Source organism: Acipenser ruthenus, chromosome 1, assembly GCF_902713425.1.
Source record: "Acipenser ruthenus chromosome 1, fAciRut3.2 maternal haplotype, whole genome shotgun sequence".
In the NCBI taxonomy this organism is placed as follows: Eukaryota; Metazoa; Chordata; class Actinopteri; order Acipenseriformes; family Acipenseridae; genus Acipenser; species Acipenser ruthenus.
The window spans coordinates 36,117,178-36,139,243 of NC_081189.1; the positions used below are offsets into that span (position 1 = coordinate 36,117,178).

At 37.3% G+C, this 22,066-nt stretch overlaps 1 protein-coding gene across 4 annotated transcripts in view; it reads left to right on the top strand.

Moving 5' to 3' along the window:
* The window catches only part of LOC117421298 (ras-related protein Rab-27B), a 76,702-nt gene that overhangs the window by 47,485 nt on the left and 7,151 nt on the right, over positions 1 to 22,066 (top strand). For 3 of the 4 annotated variants that reach the window (XM_034035507.3, XM_059024411.1, XM_034035506.3), the window contains 4 exons: positions 11,901 to 12,072; positions 16,408 to 16,493; positions 18,581 to 18,684; positions 20,218 to 20,341. In XM_034035507.3, coding sequence (XP_033891398.3) covers positions 11,920 to 12,072; positions 16,408 to 16,493; positions 18,581 to 18,684; positions 20,218 to 20,341 — 467 coding nt within the window. In that variant the 5' untranslated portion in view covers positions 11,901 to 11,919. Of the gene's footprint in view, positions 1 to 5,423; positions 5,582 to 11,900; positions 12,073 to 16,407; positions 16,494 to 18,580; positions 18,685 to 20,217; positions 20,342 to 22,066 lie in introns of all 4 variants that reach the window. The other variant, XM_034035510.3, reaches the window with a different exon arrangement.

A 22,066-nucleotide genomic window follows, 5' to 3' on the forward strand; every position in this document is an offset into this window, starting at 1 on the left:
ATTACACGAGAGTAGATGTTAAAACTTCATGCTGATTTGAACTCGGCTCTCGCCAAGATAAGCACCAACTAAGACGTAGCTTTACAGTAAACTAATGTGATCCATATGCGTCTCCATCCATTTACGTTTCCTTCCATATGATGATGTAGATATCCTTCTGTCTGGTGTTAATGGCTGAAGTGTAATGCTGGCTCCAGGGATTAGCTTATTTTGCCTCCCTGGCGCATCAGCACACACAACGGCTGCGATGCTGGCTCCGGGGATCAACCGAAGTGCGGCCTCCCCAGCGCATCAGCATGACAACCGTCTGGATTGAGCTAAGTAGGGTACATCTCTGGGGTTTTCAAGTGGGCACCTTCCATCCTCAGTGTTTCGTCGACTAGCCCACGACACCTCAAGAGGGCTCGACGGTGATTCTGGCGTCCCAGCATCACCCCCCTCCGTCCCCCACTCAACTCAGCCCAGCTTACTTACCTGTCCCCAGCCAGAATCTTTCCGTCTCAACCACAGCCAGTTGCTGCTCCTCTCTGCTGCTTCAGATAAGTTCTTCACTGTGCGACGCAACTCTTGGCCACTGAATCCGACGTCTCTGAGAAACCGGGTTGTAGAGTGTGCCACAAATCCTCGACAACCCACTTCCACTGGGTAAACCCGAACTCTAATAAATAGTTAAGTTGTATTCATTAATATTTGCTTATTTACATTTGTTTGTTTGCTATTTGGTTACATTTACTTCCTGTTTTTCCAGCTTCATGTAATATTGATCAGGCACACAGTTGCACAGCATCTTTAACCTTTCCACCTAGGAGATACAGATGTAGGGCACCCTCCTGCTGTGTGATTGAAAGCACCCCGGCAGAAAGTTCTCCATGGTGAAGTGATACATAAACAGTCAAGGCCTCACATTTTTATTTCCCATTGCTTCGTCAATCATGTAATGTACAACTGAAACAGCAGTATTTTTGCTAGAACATAAAAATAAGCAATTAAACATTACCTTTTTTCCCCACTAGTAGTTAGAGACAACAAATTTGTCTGGAAACATAAACCAAACTAGCGGTGTGGTAGCCATGTAAAGGCATAATGTGATGCATTGTCACTAGGGCAGGATCCTTTATAAAAAGGTGCTGCTGTATTTGTACAGTGTATTGCAATATGTTGATAGTCGCTTTGTAATACTGTATTGTTGCAGTACAATGAAGTAACACTACAAAAGGAATCCCATTATTCCTGTATACTACACATTCCAATAGTTCCTGCATACAAGGTCATTGACAGATGTAAAGCCTGCTGTCCTTTTAAATCTGTACCAGTGATTAGCTCTCAGGCTTGCTGACACACAGTTAGACACTATTGTGACCTTTCGTGCAAAAAGCATTTCATAATGTAAGCATGGAAGAATAGGCCTGCACACACTTGATGTGTGTGTACTGTACTCTATTAATATAATCTTGAGATTCTCCATGTCTGGTGCCATATCTAACGGTATACTAATACCTACCGGTATACTAAACTTGTCAAAAAGTGAGAATTTCAGTCAGTTGGCTCTACAGTCCAAACTGAGCAAGTCTGTAGTTTATGCTTCACATGCTTGTGTTTTAATAGTGATAAGTGAAAAAATTAAATAGACTGAATGAGTTGACCTAGCCTACATCATTAGGACTGTCACAGGCAAGAAAAAATACCCTTGTTGTATAGTAAAATAAGTGCTGACCCCTTCAGTGCAAATGTGATGAGTCAAACAGACTATCAGGTATGTGGGTCATTCCACGCCAACTCAACCAGAAAAGGGACATTTTGTTGCACGTCCGTCTCAAATTTTTCTAAAAAAATTCACCTGGGGGTTCTCAGACACGCAGATTTCAGAAATGATAACCATTATTTTTTTTTTTTTAAATGTCCCCTTCGACCTGTGGCCTTGCAAAGGTCAACCTAAAGTGAGAAAGGGACCTTGACCAGAAAAATCACCCTGGGGGCAATTTAGATGCTACCATCCTGTGTAGCCCCTCGTTCTACTTATACTGAATAGGGCTTTTCAGAAGAAAAAAAATATTAGGAGCACCCTACTCGCTTCTGGAAAATTGCCAGACGAGATGTAACTGACAAGTTTTATTCGAACTTCAGCCTAACCCTTTACCCTGTAGGGGATGTGGGTCCTAAAATGTAAGTATTGCTGTAAGAACCTTAGGAACCAGTCTTCCAAATTCTGTGAAAAACATTTGGTTTCAAGTCCCACCACTGGTCATTAAACCCCCTTGAAATTCATTTTTGCTATTTGTACCAAGTTTATGCCATAATAACTTGCGTGGGGGGACTCCAAAAAATCACCCATATGTTTGGATAGATGTTGATGAGATCTACAAGCATCAAGCAAAATATTATGGTATCCGGGGATTTTGGATTTTTGGCAGATCTTTGAAGTTGCATTTGTCATGCATTCAAGCATTGCTTATGGCCACTTTTGTGAGGCTAAAGTTCCACATAGTTCTATCCAAACTGGCTATTTCTTCAACTTTGGTCATCTGCATATAAACCTGCAGCTCTCTGCATTCCGTGTGGGTGTTCAAAGGAGGAATGGGAGAGCAAGCAAGCAGAAAACGAAACTAAAAAGATTCTGGGAACAGTGACAGCCACTGCCCAGCCTGTCCTGGGATCATAATATTATTTGTGTTCGTGATTTTGTTTGTTTGAGCACTGTTTTTCTGTTTAAATATTTATTTTATTTTTGTATTTAAAATAAATGGCGCACGCTCCGTCTTTTTGCACTGCAGTGCTTTGTCTGTTTTGCTTCCTGCATTCTGGAACTAGGGAAAAGTAACAGTATGTGATTCCACTGGCACTAGCTTGGAGCTGAGGGGTTATTAACTTGTGTGGGACTTCTTTGTCACGATGACACATTTGAAACTACCAAAATCTTAGATCGGCGACACTTGGCTCTTGTTGAGGAGAGGCAGGAACACATTCGGAGATGGGCAAGACAAAGACGACCCCGCAAATTCAATCCCAGGGTCACTGTTTGGGATGCTGGAGGATGCGTTGCCAACACATTGTCTCACTCCGCTAATAGCTGAATTGAGGGATGAGCTAGACCCCAACGTCAATCTAGGGACTTCTATCCCTGCACATGTGAAAGTGCGGTGTTCTCTGCACTACTTAGCCTCTGGTTCCTTTCAGACCACAGTTGTAATGCCTGGAGGAATAGCCCAATCCACCTTTTCCAGAGTGCTAGGTAAATTTCTGGATTTCATACTGAAAAGGGCAGGCCAATACATATGATTTCCTAAGGATACTAGCATAACTGATGTTGGCTGAGGCTTTTCCAAACAACTCAATTTTCATGCTGAGTGACCTCAGCCTTAAGGACTTTCAACTCCTACTCAGAAAACGCTTCTTTTCTTTTCTGTACGCCAAGAGTACATTGCTGCCCTTCCTCTGAGCATGGTTTGTATTTTCATGCTCCACAGATGTCTTACAGTGCCTACTGCTCTCTGTACTACTAACTCCATCACCTCTAGGCTGCAAGTGCGGCCGCTAAATTGAGACCCTCATTATCATAATTGGGGATCATTTTTTAATCTTACATAGGGCACAGTGCAAAATAATTGCCTGGCCGCAATGCAATTAGAATTGTGCATCTGCAATTATTTGCACAGTGCCTATACTTACATCTAACCCTGTGTGCCAATTGTGATATCTGTAGTTTGTGGCATATCTGTAGTTTGTGGCATTATTGATTGCATGGAAAATCATGAAAGGGGGAATAACAGGGAAATTACATTATGCCTTGTTATTCACTAAAGGTAATTACACATTGACGTAATTATCATTTACTCCACCAGTTAGTCTTAATTACTTTTATCAGGATGTGCTAAATGAAAACTACTGTAGGTGAATTGTTTTGTGCTGGAGGTAAATCACTGTACATAATAATTGTTCTTTTTACCCAAAGGAGCGTTAAAGATTTTTCTGTAGCAGAAAGCATTTTAGTTAATTGTACATACCGTAAGTCATATTTGAATGAATGGGAAAAGCATTGTATGTAAAAGGTTAGATTTTAAAATAAAAGGTGTGTGTGTGTGGGTGGGTGGGTGGGTGGATGGGGGGGTGAGTTCAGGGGTCCTAAAAATGGCACGCTTTTCTTTTGTGAATGAAACATACAACAATAAAGTGCTCCGAACAATCTCCCAGCAGGCTAAAGGTTAATAGAGGGATATCACAGCCAATTTAGTTTAACAAGAGTGTATCAAGAAATACTCAAAAACTTAAATTCAATGACTAACATTTCGACTAAAAGTATTTTTCAGTGTCTTCAAATGACATTGGAAAAATTTCTAGTCGAAACATTTGCCACTGAACTTGAGTTTATTTTACTATTAATTGAGCATGATTGAGTGTTTAATAGTTGAGTGATACCTATCTGAGTAAAAATGCCTTAAGCCCTGTATGAACTGTGGGTCCTTACAGCTAAAGTACACGTTTAAGGAAATCCTGGTTCAGATTCTTTAAGCCAGTGTTCTAACGTTTTTGGTTTCACCCAATGGAATGCCTTTAAGAATGCTGTTCAGCAGGTAAACCTTGTGGAGTATCTTGCAATACAGTCAGTCTGGGTTCTGTGCAGGATTTCTGAAGAGTTGGGTTACAGTTTTTCTGCAGAGTAGTGGTTAATAATAAAATGTAATAGTAAACACGCAAAACTTGACAGGTGGTTATGAGTGAAATTACTTTGGATTCATTGTTTTCTAATACATGCAAATAGCACCACCGGCTGTATGAATTGTATTAGTGTAAATGCTCTAGATAATTTAGGGTTGTTGAAATTGCTCCTTGAAATTTTTCCAGTGGTGTTGAAGTGGTTTTCTTATTTCAGATTATTTTGACAAATAAAATAATGAACAAACCACCCAATTTTTGTTTCAAACATAACCTCAGTCACCCAACAGCCTAGCAATCTCACACAGACCAAAGTTAAAGTAAAAAAAAAAAGGTTCCAATAGAAAATGTAAAAGGAGGCTACAGTACATAAATATGAACACTATATTTAGGGAGCCATAACAGAGAAATGAGAGTATTGGCCTGCTTTCAGACATCAGGCTGCTATATTGAAAATAAGTTTCCTCAACAGTAGGCTGCTACATAAGTGGTGTTTATGGAAACATGGTAAAGTAAGACTTTCTTTTAAAATAGCTGTGAAGGTACTGTACAACGAAAAGAAGAAAATATCAAAATAAACTAGACTTTCAATACATAATACACAGCCTGCACAAGTGACGACCACAAACTTCCTGCATTGCCTTATACTCTTGTCATGTGAAAGATTGAGGCAGTCTCATTTGTGTGGCACTGTACAGACTTGCCACTTAAAAGGAATTTAGTTCTGCTTGATACAACTCCCCTTCCTTCAGTATTTATTATTTATATTACAGAAGTGCAGGCATGGCAGTCAGCCAATCAAGGGTCCTTGTTGGAATGTAAACAATGTACGCAGGATTAGACTGAAGCTGAAAAGATAACTCTTGACAGAAGAGAGATTGCCAGTAAGATATCGGGGGCTAGGCATAGACCAGCCTGCGTCGCACGCAAGGTAAGGTACTGTAACTGTCGGTTGAGTGTATGGAGCTTCATTTCAGAAGTGTTTTAACTAGTAAATGTTATGTTGTAGTTTATACTAGATGAAGCCAGATAAAAGACAATGTTTGGTGTTTCAGGAGAAGCTGCTGAAAACTGCATTGTGAAGTAAGAATTGTTGTATTGCACAGGGTTTACATTTTTTAAGTGAATGACAAAAGTGCTGCATGGAACTAGAGCAGGTTGTCTTGACGTACTTTTAAATGTAACATTTTATTATTCATCTTTAAAAGTAGAATTAATAGGGTGTACACAATTAAATAATTCTCTCACCTACGTATCATTAATGTTATTTGGTTTCCAGTTCTTGTTTTTTCCCATTTTTACATCCTTGAATTTTTTTTTTTTTTTTTTTTTTTTTTATAAATGGAGCTCAGCATGGGCATAGCAATATTTTCTTTATCAAAGACAACTGCAACATGCTTCTAGTTTGTTTCCCCACTAGGGCATTTTGCATCATCAGTGTGAGACTAATAACCAAATTAGTACTGGTCTCTTACCCTTAATCTTACATTTTCTTTAGTAGGAAACATATTGCTATGAACCATTGTGAGCTGAAACCTAAACAATAAATCTCAAGGATTATATATATATATATATATATATATATATATATATATATATATATATATATATATATATATATATATATATATATATATGGCTCTTTGAGCTAAAAGATATATATATATATATATATATATATATATATAATCTTTTAGCTCAAAGAGCCATATATATATATATATATATATATATATATATATATATATATATATATATATATTATATATAAAATGATATGTGTATATGTACAGTGCCTTGCATAAGTATTCACCCCCCTTGGACTTTCCCACATTTTGTAGTGTTACAACCTGGAATTAAAATGGATTTAATTGGGATTTTTACCATTTGATTTACACAACATACTTAACACTTTGAAGGTGCAAAATATTTTTTATTGTGACACAAAAGTTAATTAAACAAAAAAAAAGACATTTGTTGGTTGCATAAGTATTCACCCCCCTGAGTCAATACTTGGTAGAAGCACCTTTGGCAGCAATTACAGCTGTGAGTCTTTTTGGGTAAGTCTCTACCAGCTTTGCACATCTGGATCCTGCAATTTTTGCCCATTCTTCTTGGTAAAATTGCTCAAGCTCTGTCAAGTTGGATGGGGACCGTTGGTGAACAGCAATTTTCAAGTCTTGCCACAGATTCTCAATCGGATTGAGGTCTGAGCTTTGACTGGGCCATTCTAAGACATTCAGGTTCTTGTTTTTAAACCACTCCAGTGTAGCTTTGGCTGTGTGTTTAGGGTCATTGCCCTGCTGGAAGGTGAACCTCCGCCCTAGTCCCAGGTCTCTTGCAGACTGAAACAGGTTTTCCTGTAGAATTTCTCTGTATTTGGCTCCATCCATCTTGCCCGCAATCCTGACCAGTTTCCCAGTCCCTGCTGATGAAAAGCATCCCCATAACATGATGCTGCCACCACCATGCTTCACTGTGGGGATGGTGTTCTCAGGGTCATAAGCAGTGTTGGCTTTGCGCCACACATAGCGTTTTGTGCTAAGGCCAAAAAGTTCAATTTTGGTCTCATCAGACCAGAGAACATTTTTCCACATGTTTGCTGTGTCTCCCACATGCCTTTTGGCAAAATCCAAACGGGATTTGATATGTTTTTTTTTTTTTTCAGCAATGGCTTTCTTCTCGCCACTCTTCCATAAAGCCCAGCTTTGTGGAGCGTCCGGGTTATAGTTGTCCCATGGACAGTTTCTCCCATCTCAGCTGTGGATCTCTCCAGCTCCTTCAGAGTTACCATTGGCCTCTTGGTTGCTTCTCTGACTAATGCCCGCCTTACCTGGTCACTGAGTTTTGGTGGACGGCCTTCTCTAGGCAGAGTCGCGGTTGTGCCATATTCTTTCCATTTTTTAATAACGGATTTAACGGTGCTCCAGGGGATGTTCAAAGTTTGGGATATTTTTTTATAACCCAACCCTGATTGGTGCTTCTCCAGAACTTTATCCCGGACTTGTTTTGATAGCACCTTGGTCTTCATGATGCTGTTTGTTTAGATATGCTCTCTAACAAACTCTGGGGCCTTCCAGAAACAGGTGTATTTAATCTGAGATCATGTGACACTTTAATTGCACACAGGTGGACTCCATTCAACTAATTATGTGACTTCTGAAGGCAATTGGTTGCACCAGAGCTTATTTAGGGGTGTCACAGCAAAGGAGGTGAATACTTATGCAATCAAGACTTTTCAGTTTTTCATTTGTAAATCATTTTGAAAAATATGTAGATTTGTTTCCCCACTTCGACATTATGGACTATTTTGTGTAGATCAGTGACAAAAAATCCTAATTAAATCCATTTTAATTCCAGGTTGTAACACTACAAAATGTGGAAAAGTCCAAGGGGGTGAATACTTATGCAAGGCACTGTATGTGTGCATGTGTGTATATAAAATATACATTTTTTAACATTTTCATATTACTATACTGTACATTTAAGATGTAGCATTTGTATAGTTGTATTATATGTATGATAATTAATAAATGCAGTATATTACCAGACAATCAGACAGATTGGATCATAACATAGCTGAGGAATATTGTTTCTTTCATGAGCTTCACATCTTACTGTGTTTAAGCAGCGGAGGTTCAAAATGTTGACAGTGCAACAGCTGTTGCAGTCAATCAGGCCAGGCAACTGGTTTAACACGGTGGAACTCAGAGACTCCTGTTTCCACATCCGCATAAGGAAGTACCTGCGGTTCGCCTTTCAGGGAACAGCGTATGAGTTCTGCATCCTGCCATTCAGCTACTCCCTAACTCCATGTGCTTTCTCGAAGTGCATGGAAGCTATTTTGGCACCATTGAGACACATCGGAGTGCTCAATTATCTGGACGACTGGCTAGTCTTGAGCACAGGCAGAAGCCTACACGGAATTTGTCACTGGCCACCTCCATCGGTTGGGCCCTACGGTGGATAATGTGAAGAGCCAGCTGACACCTTCTCAAAAATTGTAATGTCGGACATGGTCCGACATAGGACCGCGAAGGGTTAAAAAAGGTCTTATGACTTATCTGTTAGGCCTCACATTTGGTTAAGGCCCTTGAGAAGAGCGTCTCTCGTTGTCCTCTGCTGTCTGTTTGCTTTTATAGCCAGATTTGCTTTTCGTGTTTACGTCCTGATTTTGATTGGTTTGTTTTATTTCTCTTTTAGATATTGTTTTTTGTGTAAAGTGCCTTGATGTGCAGGTCTGCACATAAGACGCTAAATAAATCAAAGTTGAAGTTGTTGTTGTTGTTGTTGTTTTATCATAACCCTGGTTCCCTGAAATAGAAATGTAACCATTAACCTTCAAGGTCACTGCGTCCATGATTGCAGCAGGCTTGAAGGAAAAATGACGCTGAAATCTGTAAGCACAGTCCTTTTAGGGTGGGATCACGACTGTGTCACAGGCTCAAATGAGCAGCTTTGGTGTACAGTTTTCAGGATTTGGGTCTTTAGGAGGTAAATACCCATTCGGTAATGGTTACATTTCTATTTCAGGGAACCAGGTTTGATAATAACTAGGGCTGTCAATTAATCGCAGTTAACTTCTGTGATTTAACGAGTAAATGTTTTTGGAGATTAATTATTTTAACGCGCATTAATCGCATTGCTGAGTGTTGAGCCTTTCGGCACACTGTACTTCAGTCCCGACCGCAGCAACATCGTATTGAGTGTCTGAGTGCAGTTATTGTTTAAATAGAAAGCTAGTCACTGAACCACTTAATGGAGCAAAGCACTAAAAATGAATGGGATTTTTTTTTTTCTTTTTTTTTGACGGGCTCACTAGACAGAAAGACGCTTAGTCTACTGTCAAAGTGAGTTCCAGTATCAAACACGAGTACAAGTCTGCTGCGTGCTGAACACGCCTTCATTTCTCAAAATACACTAGCAGCTCTTCTGCTACAGACAATAACAACAACAAATTAACAACAACAACAACAGTTTCGACAGAAATGCAGGATCGCTGCAAACCCATATCAAGCTAAGTATGATAATACTTTTTTTTTAAATTATTATTATTTTAATTTTTTTACATGTGTTAGGCTGTGTTGCTCCTTTTTATTTTATTTTTTGCACATAGTAGGCTATGTAAAGCCTAACAATTGTGTGTAGTATAAAGCCTAACAATTGTTAGTTTGCAGTTTTTGGATATGATGACAGTTTTCTTTTTTTTTTTTATGTTCTCTTCACAATTAACAGTTCATTTCCTAGAAGTGCTTACTATAGCTACATATTTATAATTTTATTTAAAAAAACTAATTTATTTCAGTTCACAATCACATTTATAAATAGGTATCCTACGTATTATGTTTTCTGATCTCTGTGTGCTGCTGATCAAGCTTGAACCGCACATTTTATTGTGTTGGTTGTATTTGTAATTTCTAAATTATTGCCCCAAATACATTTTGGTGGTGGTCTAATTGGGTAAATTTCCTGGTTAAATAAATACATAAATAAATACATTTTAAACAATTCTATTTACAGTTAAGGATAATAAAAACAATAGCATCAGTAATAAAACAAATTTTAAATTAGATGGATGTAGTAATTGTAACAATTTAATATGCGATTAAAACCGAGATTAACTAAGATTTTTTTTTAATCGTGAGATTAATCGCGATTAATTTTTTTAATCGATTGACAGCCCTACACTAGCTTTAGAATTATCTCTGCTCACAGTTGTATTTTGTGTTTTAGCATAACAATGTCTCAACTATTTTATGCTCTGATATTTTTTATATTGGTCCTGATTGATGTGGATCATGTGCAAGAAAGATTGAAAGTTATTGGTAGAATGTTTGTTTTCAGTAGTAGTTTCTCCACCACAGCACTAGCAACAAAAGGTAAACAGTATTGATACCATTCTTTTTAAAATAACAATTCTCAGTGGCATTGCGGAGCATTCACACATTGAGAATTAATTAAACAAAACAATAAAATAATATATTTTTAGATTTAAAACATTACCGGAAAGCATAAAGAACACTCCAGGGGTGTGATTAATATGAGAGAATCGCACCCCTAAAGGGTTAAAGTCCTACAGTGTGGCAGGGAGAGTGTGCTGCTAATGTACTGAGGTATTCTATGTCTCACAGCACCATTTGCAAAACCAACTATGCTAATGTTAAACAAGGCATGAAGTCCAAAGTTAAACATCAACTTCAGGAGCTCAGTGAGGGTGTTTCAGACAAAGTATAATTCTGCTTTTGTTTTAGAATTTTTGGTGATTTTAGTTCCAATTTGAACGACTCAAAAGGGGGAAAATGCAGTTTGTAAGATTTTAATTAAATAGCAACCAACTCAGAAGTGTGAAGTATCCCAATGCTAGCCCGTAGCTCTATCTGTTCTGTAAAGGGAAACTGACATGGACTACATCCCTTCTAAATCCCTGTCCGCTGGTTTATGTGCATCATGTTTTCCAGGTGCTTGCCACAGGTTGACTTTTGTGTAATGTCAATTCGAATAGATTACTGTTCATACTGAACCAAAAATGAATATACTTCCCTTTTTTGGAATGTAAACCAACATGGAAATATAGATTTTGTTCAGCCTTACACTAGGTTCTGCAAGTCAACATTTCAGTAGGCAGCTTTGTAGCTGCTGTATTAAATTAACTTTGACAGTACTAGCAGTGATACGGATGTACCTACAGTATTCGCATGTAAAGACTTTATTATATAGTCATGTATTTATAGCCATACCAACTTTTGCTTTCTTCACAGCATCAAAAATCAAGTATTCAATCAAGTTTCTATGCTTGTGTGTCCATTATAGTGGAGAGGCTAAGCTAAAAATAAATACAGCGCCTTCAGAATGTTCTTGTAAAAAGACGACGCCTCTAAAAGGAATTTTTATCACCAAACTTAGCTTGACCGCATTTACCTTTCATAGCAAGTTACCCATCCTCTATTTAATACATATGTTGGCTCAGTCATTCTGAACCAAGGCTTGAAGAAAGTCACACTGGACATTGCAGCTCCTCTTTATACGCTAATAGCCATACAGTACTAAAGACCCCTTTTATGGCTTGTTTTTATGATGATTTTTAATTCCCTTTTTTTCAGCCAAGTCTGCCTCTCCCCACTGCACATTTTGAATATAATCTAGTTTCCCTGACAGATTTCACTTGGGAGTGGATTTGTTAATGGATTGCAGTGATAAATGCCTTAAATACCTGACGCCCAGGGGTTTTGTTTTGTGTGTTTGTCGTGCAGGTTCTGCACAGTCCTCAATATGACTGATGGGGACTATGATTATCTGATCAAGCTCCTAGCCCTGGGGGACTCTGGAGTTGGGAAGACCACCTTCCTCTACAGATACACGGATAACAAGTTTAACCCCAAATTCATCACCACAGTGGGAATCGACTTCAGGGAAAAGAGAGTGGTGAGTAGTCCTGCTCCTCAATTGCAGTGTTTTAACTCTTTCTTTTATAATGTACTTTTTTAGCGGTTGTAGTGCATCAGTAAAATATGTACTGAATACCTAGTGTACAAGACAGTGTAAGAGAAGTGCTATGGTAGAATATGTTTGAAACATACAAAATATACGCTAACACTAATTTTAATTTCGAAAACTGAGCAACGTCCGCCCCTCCCCCCTCCAACTTGGGTTATTCAGCGGCTAACCTTTAATTTCTACATTCGCCATGTCGCCTGCAAAGCGTTGTGTAATGTAAGCTGTATTGAAAGAAATGTATCGAAATGTATCGAAACCTCTGCTGTTTTGGGATTTTTTTTGTTAAATGCCCAGACAACCAAAAAAAAAGTTGAATGCAAGCTGTGCAAGCGACTGTTGATGTATTATGGAGGCCAATCTCCGGAGTCACTTGACAATCGTAAATTCATATTATTATTATTATCAGTAGTAGTAGTAGTAGTGACTGATAACCTGCTTGGAACGGTGACTGTTAAATAAAGCTTTGTTTTGCCTAAGTCCGCTGCAGTTGGTGCTGCTGCAAAGCATGTTTGCTTTATATATCGCAAGCAGCATTAGTTGCGTGTAAAAAAATAAAACTGTATTTTTATTTAAATTATAAAAACATGATCACTGTTCTATATAACGTATGTTTAAACTACAGCCGAGTGTTTTATTCTATTTATATGGGTTACCTGTAAAATAGGATTTTTAATCAAATATATAGCTGTAGTGACGTCACCAGTAAATTATGCAAATTAGTCCCATTGAAGTTTCGAACCTTCCTTCGGTAATGTGTTCCGAACCATTGAAGGGCAAAATGTACCCTTCATTGCAGCCCTAAATGTTACTGATTTAGTTCTGTTTTTCAGTTAGTTTAGCATTTTTAACTAACTTTCCAGTGTACTTTTTTGATGAGTTCCCTTAATGAAATGTATGTCCTACGTTTTTCTTTTTGTATTCATCTGTATTAAATACAATGAGTATTTCAATTCCACAAAATACATATGTGTTAATTATTTGTGTAACCAGCTCTAGTCCAGCTAGCATTTTGTTTAAGCCATTATTGAGCTTCAGTTGTATTTTTACTTGGGGCTTACGTCAAATTTCTCTTTGGGCAAATAGCTGAAGCAAAAGATATGTTATCTGAAATGTAGCAGTGACTTTGTGGAATATTGGTGTTCCAAGCAAATGAAACCAGACATGTCGCCGGTTACAAACCATGCATCCCTTACCTGTACAATTGACAAATAATAATCGTTGCAGTAGCCGGTAACTGGTTTGTCAAGATCAGTTCTCTTCTGTAAGCTCTGAAATTGCCATGAAAGTTTATTTAGCAGATAAAGTTTATTTAGCAGATGCCTTTATCCAAGGCGACTTACAGAGACTAGGGTGTGTGAACTATGCATCAGCTGCAGAGTCACTTACAAATACATCTCACCCGAAAGACGGAGCACAAGGAGGTTAAGTGGCTTGCTCAGGGTCACACAATGAGTCAGTGGTTGAGGTGGGATTTGAACCGGGGACCTCCTGGTTACAAGCCCTTTTCTTTAACCACTGGACCACACAGCCTCCACCATGAAAATATGCTCCGCTACACATTTCCATTGTCGATACTAACTGAAACGTATTAGTGCCATAGCAAATGTACTTAAGACATACCTGTTACTCTTGTGTAAGGCTGTCACATTTTGCATTTTTTTGTAAACGTGTAAATGACACCTATTAAACAATGGACAGGGCTTGCTTAATTTATATAATAATCAGTGGCGCTGGAATTATTCTTATAGTGGGGGTGCTGAAAGCCATTGAACAAAACTGTAACCCCTGTATATGATGGAAGCCATGCATTCGGTTGTTATTATTTTAAATTTGTTAATAAAACAAAGCCAGCTTCAACATCTGTTTATCTATTTAAGTAAAAATAATCTTTAAAAAACCACAGTCCTTGCTAAAATGTTTACAAAATGCTTAAAAAAAACCAAATTGAAAAGTAGCATGTTCTGTTATGATCCACTTAATTAGTGCAGTCTTTAGAAATGTCTTGTTTACTTGTTAAAGCAGGTTGAACAGCAGTATCTTATTTCCAGTAGTTGTTGTAGATAAGGACGTTTGCTAGCACTGAATGATAAGATAATGAGCTTTGAGATGCTGTGCCAGGAAGGTAGCCTGGTTAAATACAGGTTGCATTATCTTGCAGCATTCAATATTTCAGTAGTTTTTATGTATGATTCCTGACTATTTGCTGTCTTCTGTTTTTGTATTCTTAGAAGCAATGAATACACCACTTACCTTTTGGTAAATTTTATAATATTCCTTCTTCTATAATGCATTTCATAACCCACAACGCATACCAGTGCAACAAAATGTAAGGACCTTTTTAGGTCATACATTTTTTGGGTAATAAATTATATTTTATGGCAGAATGTTCGCATGTTGGCTACCTTACAGGGGAGTGATAAAATCTTATTGGAATACATAAAACTACTGAAATATTGAATAATGCAAAATAAATATCAAAATATAAAGTGACCCAAATAAAAGACCTTGCACATTATAAGTTAAAACTTGAGCTACATCTCATTTGGAAGAGGAGTGGAAAAGATAATAAAACAAATGGTACTAAAAGTATGAAAATGGTAATTAAAACACTTGTAAGTACAGTCAACTCCTGTACGAATTAAGAGCCCAGCAACAGCATTACATGTATTTGTAATTCTTATTATAGGGTGTCAATGCCTGATAGACATGCTTAGTATTGTGACAATTTATTGTACATTGAAATTTCTGAGCATGCACTATCCACTAATGCCGATACTTACTGACAGTATCTTCTGTACATAAAACACAAAAACAATACACTACACTGGATGCATCACTCCCATGTCCTCAAGATAAACCTTCGCAATTCACTTTTGCATTGCATAGTAGCTCGTTATTAATATAACATCAGACAAGGATAAAAATTGTCCCTTTTGTTGGTTAGCAAAGCAAACCTCTATGAACTTATAGTTGCAGGGGCATATTTTTTAAGCAGCTGGGTGAATATGCTGCACACTACCAAATAAGGTTGTGTTTAAGAATTTGTGTAATCCAACAAAATCTGCAAAAAAAACAAAAAAAAAACACCATTGTTGTCTCTGGGTCTGCTTCAAAAGGGCTGTTGAGCCTTTATGAAGTGAAATTTTATATAATAGAACTAGCTTTATGTGCCACTGTGACGAGGTAGCATCACAGCCCAGATGGTATTGGCAGGGAGAGAGACTCAGACACAGAAAGATGCAAGGTTAAATGTGCCAATGTGCAGTTTTAATTAACAAAAATAACACGGACAAAACATTTAACAAAACACACATGGCAAAATAAATTACATAAGAGCCAAAATAAAAGGGTTCAGAAAAATTCACAAAACGTAAACAAGCAGGCAGTAGGGAACGCGCAACACAGACCTCCCCCTCTATCACTAACATTAATACCACTAACTCTAAACAAACACCCATGAATACCTGTTTTATACACCCGTGACAGGAGCCTAATTTAATCATTTATTCAATTCTCGGCTCCAGCCACATTCCCCCTGCCAACCCAGTATTCCCCACACAAACACACTGGCAGGGCTTCCACACTGCCACAGTCGCATACCATCTTTGTTTACAACACTCCATCAATGAGAACTCAGTTCATTTTTATATTAATAAAGACTACATTTAGATATTTTAACATCATGTAATCAAAGAAACTACAAAATATCACAAAAGACTACCAAAAGCCATAATAGTAGTACGGTATTTTTTTAAGTATATCGGAAAACTACAAAGCAATATGTAATTCAGTATGTTAACGTAACATCATTCAACAGGTTTATTCGACTTTATGAAGCAAAATGTGTTAATTCTATAGGGTAATGCAAAGCTTTTGGCCATAGCTGTATATCGAAGTTGAGTTAAACACAGTATTTGAGTAATTGCACTCTGAATGATTGGAAACAAGCAACTCACACTTTAATAAAAGCAGAGCTTGGAGCAAACTACGTCAAATAATAATAAAAAAGCACTCTCATCCATTGTGAGGTACTGTAGAACCATAAGAAATTAGATTGAGAACACACACACATACATTATATATTGCACCTCAGTAAAGTTTGATTGGATTTTAAGGACTTTAAAAACCTTGTGCTTTACCTCTGTGGACCAAATACAAGAAGAAAAAAACTGTGCATGAGAGTCCAACTCTCATTACTAACAAAGGTTCCTCCTTTGTATAAAAATAAAATGGTTTGTTTTGTCATTTACTGTATTTGTACAGGTATACAGTAATTCAGGACCAAATGGCACTGCTGGGAAAAATTTTAAAGTTCACCTCCAGCTCTGGGACACTGCCGGACAAGAAAGGTAAGGTTTTATGAATATATCTTTTGCATAGGAAAGAAAATACATTTTACCATAAAGTAAAAATAACATGTAAATGACCACAAAATTTGCATCTCTGACGCAACCTCATATATTGTATTGTAAACATCCAGTAGACCAGTACCCTTAACAGATTGTATACACTGTACATTACAGTCAGGATATACAGAACATTTTAACAAAGACAATGCAGTATAAAACCACATTTAAAAAGAAGCAATGCCCATCTGCACCAGTTCGGCCTGTTTTGTACTCCACAGAAAGGAATCCTTAGCATAATATAATAAAGTGCTTTTAATCAGAAGCAGCCAGTTGGACTTTTTTTTTTTTTTTTATATAAGATAATGACGAACACGTAATAATACTGATGTCGAATACATAAGAACTTAAAGGGCACATAAGGACCTTTTTATTTTATTGTGTTATATGTTCCCATGTGTTGTACAACTGTTTACGTAAGGTGTGTGTATTATTTTATTTATTTACACTTTAAATTTTGATCACTTTTTTAAACTTTTAAATTGCATTCCCTGCCTCAAGATGACTTCCCATCTGTAACTGAGATGAATTTACCAGTGAGCAGTAGGATGATGGGAAATGTAGTTCTGAGAGGTCCATGCAGGTACATGGGAAGCCATCTTGAGGCAGGGAATGCAATTTAAAAGTTTAAAAAAATGGTCAAAATGTAAAACAATACACACACCTTACGTAAACAGTTGTACAACACATGGGAACATGTAACACAATAAAATAAAAAGGTGCCCTTTAAGGAAATGTATGAAAGAAAGGGAACCATTTGGCCCATCAATGCTTGATTCCTAGTAGCTGATTGATTCTAAAACTTTGTTGCTTGGTAACTGACATCTAAACTGTAAATTATGACTTTGTAACATCAGAACAATGGGTTATGAATGTATCGTGTTTTACAATCTGCATCAGAAAAAAACATGTGTTACTTGTTATTGCCTATCAGGTCTTATCACACCATTTGAAGCTGTTATTTCCTTCAGTGTCTGACTCTACTGCTGTGCCCTGCAGCGCTCATTTAAGTAGCAAGGCAGCTGAAAAAGATATTAATGGTGTTTTGCAATTTTTAAAATAGCCGTGATTTAAGTAGGTATAAATAACACAGCTGTTCCTGCAGAATTGTCTTCACTTTGGAATGTAATAATTTAACAGTGGTAGCAACTGTCCCTTCTTCCCAGCAGAAGCTGCTGTGTGGGAACAAGCAGCTAACTTTGGGTTCCGTGGAAATATTAACTTACAAACAATTCACCTCTTTGGATATTTTTAGGCTTCAGTTTTTCCAGAAGTGCTATTTAAGTTTTTATTTATTTTCTTGTGTAGAAGTAGCTTAGCTGATTTGAGTGAAATGTAGCTATTTATTATTATTATTATTATTATTATTATTATTATTATTATTATTATTGTTCTTGCTTTATGTTTGCAGAGGAAATTAACTGGGCGGTTGATTGGTTACTTTTTAAATAACTTAAAATAAGGCATTGATCATAATGCAAGAGATAATGCAGGTCATGAGGCAGCGTTCTGTAAAGGAACCGTGTGACAGGGACCATCTGAAAGACATCAATCAGTAGACACACTTAACCCAGACGTAAAAAGCAGGTATTGAGCAGGCTGTATCGATCACATGAAGTGTGTCGTGCAGGAAGGATTGTTATCAAGTTATGAGGCTGTGTCCACTTCAGCAGGGGCACACCATTTTGAATGAAGTCGCTACTCCATATAGAAATTAAAGTACAAATAGTAGCTCATTGCAATGCATATCAAAACGAATGATTTCAATAAATCTCACGGTGTGCTTGAGTTATTGATCATGCTAGCTGAAACAAGGACATCAGTGAATTAGTTTGATTTAGTGTATTCCTTTGTACCCGCAGGACCTGCACAGGTACACCTCTTACACACTTGCTGTTTTATGAACCATAAACATTTTGAGTGGCTATTTTATGTGTCACTGTACAGTAAGGATAAGACAAACCTCTTCTCCTGAACTTGCAGACCAAACCTCCTGACTGTTAAATGAACCCCTGCATTGCTGTTTACAGGTTCCGTAGCCTCACCACGGCCTTCTTCCGAGACGCCATGGGCTTTTTACTAATGTTCGACCTCACGAGCCAGCAAAGCTTCTTAAACGTCAGAAACTGGATGAGTAAGTATCAGATGGCGTGATGTAAAGCTAAAGTAACGCGAGGGCTTGATGTGTTCTAGGATGGCACGGATGGCATATGCTTCCTCCCTCACTCGCTGGACACTTGAGGGAGTTCTTGTTAATGAACATACAATAGCTGTTGTCATAGGCAGCACGTGAGTCTTTCGTTTGGGGAGGCTATTCCACACTTCCCCCCTGCATTTATTAAACCGAACAATGTACAGTAAGATACACACATTATATATATATATATATATATATATATATATATATATATATATATATATATATATATATATATATATATATATATGACTCTGCTTTTATTAAAGTGTGAACTGCTTGTTTCCAATCATTCAGAGTGCAATTAACTCAACTTATATATATATATATATATATATATATATATATATATATATATATATATGACATTATTTTTTTATTACTCTAGTGAGTCTGAATACTAAGTTTCATTCATTGGTTTGAAAAATAGTCGGACTATCGGACAGAAATAAAAGTTGTAAATCGGATTCATTCTCCTGCGTCTTTTTGAGAACTTATTACTGAGTACTGTAATAATTTATAGCACAAAACAGACCTCAAAACCACTCAGGGATGCTATATTTGACGTTGTTTTTTTTCCCAACATAAGGCAGTCAAATAAATTTAAGTTTAATATAGCACTAGCTTGTACTTTAAAACCATGTTATGCCTATTTAAGCAAATTAGAAAAACAGTAAGAATAACAAGCTGCACTGTTTTTTAAAACCTTTCAATCCGTTAACCTGTTCTGCAGTCCTACAGTACCTACACCAATTTCAAACATCATTTCCATCACTTCACACCAATTTAAATCAATTATTAATACTGACTATACTATAGCTTCTAAACACGCACAGTTTGTATAGGTAACAGCAGTTTGAATAAATGTAGAAATTGTGAAGAGGATGTTCCAGGCAAGGGAATGAGCGAAAAGGATTCTGGCGGTTGCGCAGTAGGAAAACGAGAAATATGTTTGTTAGACGTGCTTTGCGAACTTGCGGGGGAAAGTAAAATCGATCTTCTCTCACAAATATGTTTTGTATTGGTCAGAACAATTTCTTGGGCAATTTATTTTGGGGAGGCTTAGCCTCCCCAAGCCTTTTATACGTGCTGCCTATGGCTGTTGTGGTTCTTCCTTTTAATGGTGAAATGTGATTAATAAAGGTTATTAGAGGGCAACCTATTGTTTGAAACTTTACAATGCTGTTTTGAACAGTTTTTTATATTCGTGTTAATTCATGTAACTGTTTGTACTGTATTTGCCAACATCTGTGTTCCTGCACCATGGCTTGTCCGAACTTGAAAATATTAAATCGTAGATATGCCAGATAGTGTCAGCATTGCATAATCAGCCAAGGGTTAATGCAAGGTAAAAGCATGTTAGGCCTAGAGTTTCTATGCAGTTTTACACATGACATAAACATTAGATAAACAAATAGCTTTACACTCTTCTTTTAAGGAAAATTGTATTTGTTTTTCCTTCTTTTCTAGGCCAACTCCAAGCTAATGCATATTGTGAGAATCCAGATATAGTATTAATTGGGAACAAAGCAGATTTGTCTGACCAGAGAGAGGTTCAGGAAAAACAAGCAAAAGAGCTGGCAGATAAATATGGGTGAGTACTGTACCTTACAATATTGACAACCCTGGTCTCACGTACCCCTGACAGTGTTTTTTTTAACCATAAATAAAGTGTTTGTTTTAAATATGCATTCTTTTTGACATGCACGACAGCACATGAAATCAGCCACTGAGTCTTTGAACCACGTGTAGGAACAGTGATGGCTCTAGGGCCTGTGTTCATCACCAGACTGCCATGCAAATAAATTAAAAAGAAAAAAAATAGAACAGGGTGAAACAAAAACCTGAGTCATTGGGAGTACTTGAAGACCAGAGAAGAAAAACACTTCACAAGCCAATGATGGCGTTGTAAAGATCTTCTCAAATTTTAAAGAGATCACAAATTCATAATGTTGTAGTGTGTACATTAGGAGTGGTGTTGGTGTTCAGAACTAATGCCTGGTTGTCCTGACGAGCTGAATTCTAACACCGGTCAGCAATTATAGCCTGGCTGAATCCCTCCAGCACTGACATATATAATTTAAAAAATAAATAAATAAATTTCCTTATTTGTGTGCGATGTTTTCCTTTTAGTGTCCCTCATAAAAGGCATCGTAAAAGCATGGTAAATTACTAAACATGGTTAACCACAGTAAATCAGGGCAAAAGCATAATAACCTGCTTAAGCATTGTGCAAATGTACTTTTATAAGTGGTAATGCATAGTAAAAGGCCTTCATTGTGAATATTATGGGTGGCATTGTGTATTAGTGTTAAAGAACCCCCTGCAGTGTTTACAAGAAGCACATCACTTTACCTTTGCTCTTTTCCGTGTTGTCCGTATCTCAGCAATTTATTTTTTCAACATATTCCTGATAGTTTTGATATTTTCTTTAACTTTAACTTGATAACGTAAGCCAGGAGAGGGAGGTTTTTTCTTCTAAGCATCACATTGTATCCAGATCAAGCTTCCCTCTGAAACAATGCTGGTTGCTGGATGCTGGATTTAAAATGAGTGCTGTATTGTGGGAAGTGAAAACCAGCATTGTTGCTGGAGGGAGCGTGATCTGGATACGCTGCAATCCTTAGAATCAGAGGGGAAAAATCTCCGCTGACTGGCGGTTTTCCGCATTTACTCGGTCACCCGGGGCTATTGATGTGATCAATGCAGATCTGGGGAGAAGAAATTGTTCCTTTTGTTTGTTTGTTTGTTTTTCATTTTTTATTTTTAAGCTGTTAACACATTTGTGACATGGTGAAGTTCGTATTTATTTATTTATTTATTTATTTATTTATTTATTTATTTATTTTATTTTTTTTACATAAAACGAAAAAAAAACCTGAAAAATGAAGGCACAATTTCATTAAGGCGGTTGTTTTTACATTACGTACCCCATTGCATTGCTGCTGGCAGACCGCTGTCTTGGCAAATTGCTGTTTCATTGGTCCACAAACAAGTACTGTGAATTAAACAGTTAAGGTGCAGTGCTACAGTTCACATTGCAGAAAATGGCAAAAATAATCTGTTTCACTTGTGGAGCGAGCGAGTGAGCGAGCAACCGGTTGATCGCGGACATTGACAAAGTTAGGCATGCAAAGCTCACCTTCAAACCATGAGCACCGTCTCTGCCTTTATTATAAATTCTTTCTTGTTAAATATACTGATGGTACGCTTGCGCCCTATACAACAATAACTAAGTCTACTTAAAAAAAAAATGTAATCTGCATGCGTACTTGCTTACCAGTTATGTGAACCCCTGATTATGGATCAAGAGGATACA